The sequence below is a fragment of the Nannospalax galili genome, unplaced genomic scaffold (assembly GCF_000622305.1).
Source record: "Nannospalax galili isolate Female #2095 unplaced genomic scaffold, S.galili_v1.0 scaffold102, whole genome shotgun sequence".
NCBI lineage: Eukaryota > Metazoa > Chordata > Mammalia > Rodentia > Spalacidae > Nannospalax > Nannospalax galili.
Genome location: NW_008351958.1, coordinates 3,586,407 through 3,590,327, shown reverse-complemented (window position 1 = coordinate 3,590,327; position 3,921 = coordinate 3,586,407). Strand labels below are relative to the sequence as shown.

The 3,921-nt window shown below is 44.0% G+C and overlaps 1 protein-coding gene across 1 annotated transcript in view; it reads left to right on the top strand.

Moving 5' to 3' along the window:
- The window catches only part of CUNH8orf89 (chromosome unknown C8orf89 homolog), a 19,406-nt gene extending 18,068 nt beyond the window's left edge, over window positions 1-1,338 (top strand). Inside the window, exon 4 of the mRNA XM_008848886.2 lies at window positions 1,155-1,338. Coding sequence (XP_008847108.1) covers window positions 1,155-1,285 — 131 coding nt within the window. The 3' untranslated portion in view covers window positions 1,286-1,338. The remainder of the gene's footprint in view (window positions 1-1,154) is intronic.
- Window positions 1,339-3,921: the final 2,583 nt, after the last annotated feature.

The window sequence follows — 3,921 nt, the reverse complement described above, 5'->3', positions numbered from 1 at the left end:
TAGGCTATGATCATGTTAATAATTAGGGTTAGGTTAAGGGTTAGCTTCTTGCTTGAAAATAATAAAATACAAATATTGTATTATTATTTAGAATAGTGGAATCTGGAAGCAACTGTTATATTTACTGGCAGATGAAACTTCTCTAAGTCTACTCCTACTATGTATACTCATCAACTTTATCATTTTGCTTCTCTCATAAAAGTATTCCTGCCCAGAGTGGCTGCCTTCCAGAGGACTTTTGGCCATTTTTCTCATGACTAGGGTGAAAAATGTTTCTGGTATCCAGTGGTCAGATGGCCAGATGCTGCTCAGCATCCTGACATGCACAAGGTTGTCACCACCAAAAGCCATGATGTGTGTGGAGAGCCACAGCCTCCGCCGCCATTACAAGATGGCGCCGGTATCCGGACCTTCTTAACAGTAAACATCCTGCTGCGCCCATAAGGGGCGTGCACAAGAGCCTGCTCTCCCTCGCCTCCTCCCGTGGCGTGATCTCCAGCAACCAATCCGCTTCTTATACGTCATAGATGGGACCTTTAGACTATATAAGCAACCGCTCTCCCGCTTCTCGGCGTCTTCGGTCTTTAAGCTTCTAAGAGTGTAAGATGCGCATACAATAAACTGCTGCAGAAGGATCCTGACTTGTCCTCCCGCGTCGTTCTTGCCGGTGAGACGGAAAGCGGTCGGGGACACCCTACAGCCAACTCATGTCTTAAGAAGCAGGATGCAGAACCAGAGCGTTAGTTTTATGTGATTAAAACAAAGCATTAATGTTTTATTTACTTCATGTTTATAAGGCAACTTGCCATTATTGCCCTAGTCATGTTAGACATTGACCTTTGGAAAGCGGTCGGGGACACCCTACAGCCAACTCATGTCTTAAGAAGCAGGATGCAGAACCAGAGCGTTAGTTTTATGTGATTAAAACAAAGCATTAATGTTTTATTTACTTCATGTTTATAAGGCAACTTGCCATTATTGCCCTAGTCATGTTAGATAGTGGGCATTGACCTTTCTAGAAAGTCCCAGGTGTGTATTATACAAAGATCCAGTAGTGTTTTATGGGCGTGTGTGGGACAAATGTTTCACTCATTCTATCCTAGAGCCCATTACTGTGCATGTTCAGTTTTATCAGTTGCTTTCCTCCTTTGCAGGCCAGGTCTTCAGCGACCCTGTCACAGGAGCACCCTCTCAGTTCTTACAGAGACTCTCCCAAATGGCCATCCTGGAGTACAATACCATTCGCCAGGAAACACACAAGAAATCAAGACGAGGCAAGAAGTGAGAGCTCGGAGACTGCTGATGGGCTTCATACCACGCAGTGCTTTCTTCCCTGGGTTTTAGGGTTTATGTTTGCTTTTCATCATTTGTTTTATTCTTTTTTATGATTTGTGATATGACTTACATACACATGAAGTGTAAATAGGAAATAAATATTTTATGCTATATATGGAATAACCTGTATTTTGTTAACATGATTTGTTTTACTTTGATTTTGCTTCTTATTTTTATTATTTTTTCATGGTACTTAGACTTGAACCCAGGGCCCTGTGCATGCCAAGTAAGTGCTCTGTCAACTGAGGTATGTCCCCAGCATGAGACATTTAAATTATTATAAGCATGTATGTGCTGGATAGCTTTAGTGTTAACTTGACACACCTGAGTTGAGGGAGCCTCAATTGGGGGATTGCCTCTATTGGACTGGCCTGTGGCCATGTCTGAAGGGCATCTTCTTGATGAGTGATGTGGGAGGGCCCAGCCCACTGTGGGTAGTGCCACTCCTGGGCAGGTGGGCCTGTGTTGCATAAGAAAGCAGGCTGAGCAGGGGCCAGGGGAGCAAGCCAGTAAGCAGTGTTCCTCCGTGGCCTGTACTCCAGCTCCTGCTTCCAGGTTCCTGCCCTGAGTTCCTACCTTGGAATCCAAGATGAACTATGACTCAGGATATGTAAGCTAAATAAACCCTTTCCTCCCCAAGTTGATATTGGTCAGAGTGTTTTGTTACAGCAATGGAGAGAACAAACTAGGACAATGTACATACCAAAAAAACTCTATTCCATGAATTTTTTGCACATTTATATGTCTTTTGGTCTAATTCGATAAGTCCTTTTGACTGCCTGGACTTTGCTAGTTGTTTCAAAGGTTCAGGAAAGGAGGGTGGTGGCGGGGTGGTGGGGTCACCTATCTAAAAATTTTGGCACTCAGGAGGCTAAGGTAAGAGGATTTTGACCCTGGGCTACATGGGGAGACGTTGTCTCAAAATAAAACAAGCCAACCAACAAAAAAGATTCAAGGAAAAGTAAGAATTGTTGATGTTAGAAAGGGCCAATGGACCTGGGAGGTGGTTCAGTGGTTAAGAACACTTGCTGTTCTTCTGTAGGACCAGAGTTTGGCTCACACACCATGTGGTTCACAACTGCCTATAACTCTAGCTCTAGGGGATCCAACACCTTCTGTTGGTACACACACACACACACTTAAAATAAAAAATCTTTTTTTTTCAAAGAAGGTTATATTTGGAAACTTGTGAGATAAGTACAATATTGACAAATATGAAGATGAAAACATTAGCATCATTTGCTGATAAAACCTGAACAGGAAATCTTGTCTTGGTTGTGTGGCAACAATTGCCCTTCCAATACCGAACTTCAGAACCAGGTTAATGAACACACCCAGGTAGTGCTCTGACACACCTGTCACTGCCAGACAGAATGGGCCTTCCCCTGTGGAGACAGGAAGACCTCCGGGGTTGGGGGAGAGGAATGAGGAAAGACTTGCCCCATCTTTAAGGAGAGGAAGAAGGCACCTGGGGAGAGGTGTACATCTCTACCCTTCCCTGGGCTACCTGGAATACCAATGACTGGCTCTGTGGAGAACATAGAGTCTCCTAGGGGTTTAGAAGCTTGGCAGGAACCCTTGGCTAGAAAAGGCTTTGTGAAAGATGTAGTGTTTGAAATGGGACATGAAGATGGGAAACATGGAAGGAGAAGCCTTTCGAGAAAAACAAGAGAGCATAGCAAAGGTATACTGTGCACCTGGGAAAGACATTTGGACAGAGTCCTAGGTTTATAGAGCAGCATCATGAATTCACAGGCCTACAGGCCCCAAGCCAATTGCAAGCTGTGTGACTCAAGTCAGGCAAAGACTATAGTAATTTGGGATGCATTAGCTCCATTTGAAAGTGCCCCAGCTGCCTAGCTTCAGTTCTTTGTGGCATACGAGTCCAAAGTTGCCAGATATTTCAGCTTTTAATAAGTGAGAATTTGAATTTTCATGCCATTCCTTCTAATATGTAAATGTTAGCAACTAATTTGAAGTCAGTTAATTGTGTGGGACAAAGGAAATTAGATGAGCAAGACTGAGCTAGTTTTATGGGGCCATTCATTTACATCCTAGGGACAGAGGAAGAGAGAGCAACTGGGCCCCAAAGAGAGAGCTTCAGATGCCAAGCATGAATTTATGTTTAATCATTTTTACAATGAGAGGTTTTGAGAATGGAAGTAAATTGTCACTTCTGATTTTGTTGGGCCCCCAGTCTGGGGTACCCAACGTCCACAGAGGTTGCACCCCAATGACTGAGTCCCAAGACCAGGAGATGCAACAAGCAAGAGGATTTAATTGTTTGCGCAGACGGGCTTCTGCCTCACTCGGAGAGAGAGCAGCAGCCCAGAGCTCAGCTTACAGGCTTCTTTTAAAGGCAAAAACCACAAACCAAAACCAGCAGCAGTGGGAGGGGGCCGGCAGCAGTGGGAGGGGGAAGTTTCGGGTGATTTCCAGCTTCTGCAAGGAACATGAAAAGGTTAGTTCTTTTTCAGCAGTTAGAATTATTTTTTATTTTACTTCCTTGTCCTGGGGGACTTGGTTTGAATCCACTTTAATCTGGGGGGGGGGGGTTTAATTTTGATTCAATTGTTGTTAATTTTT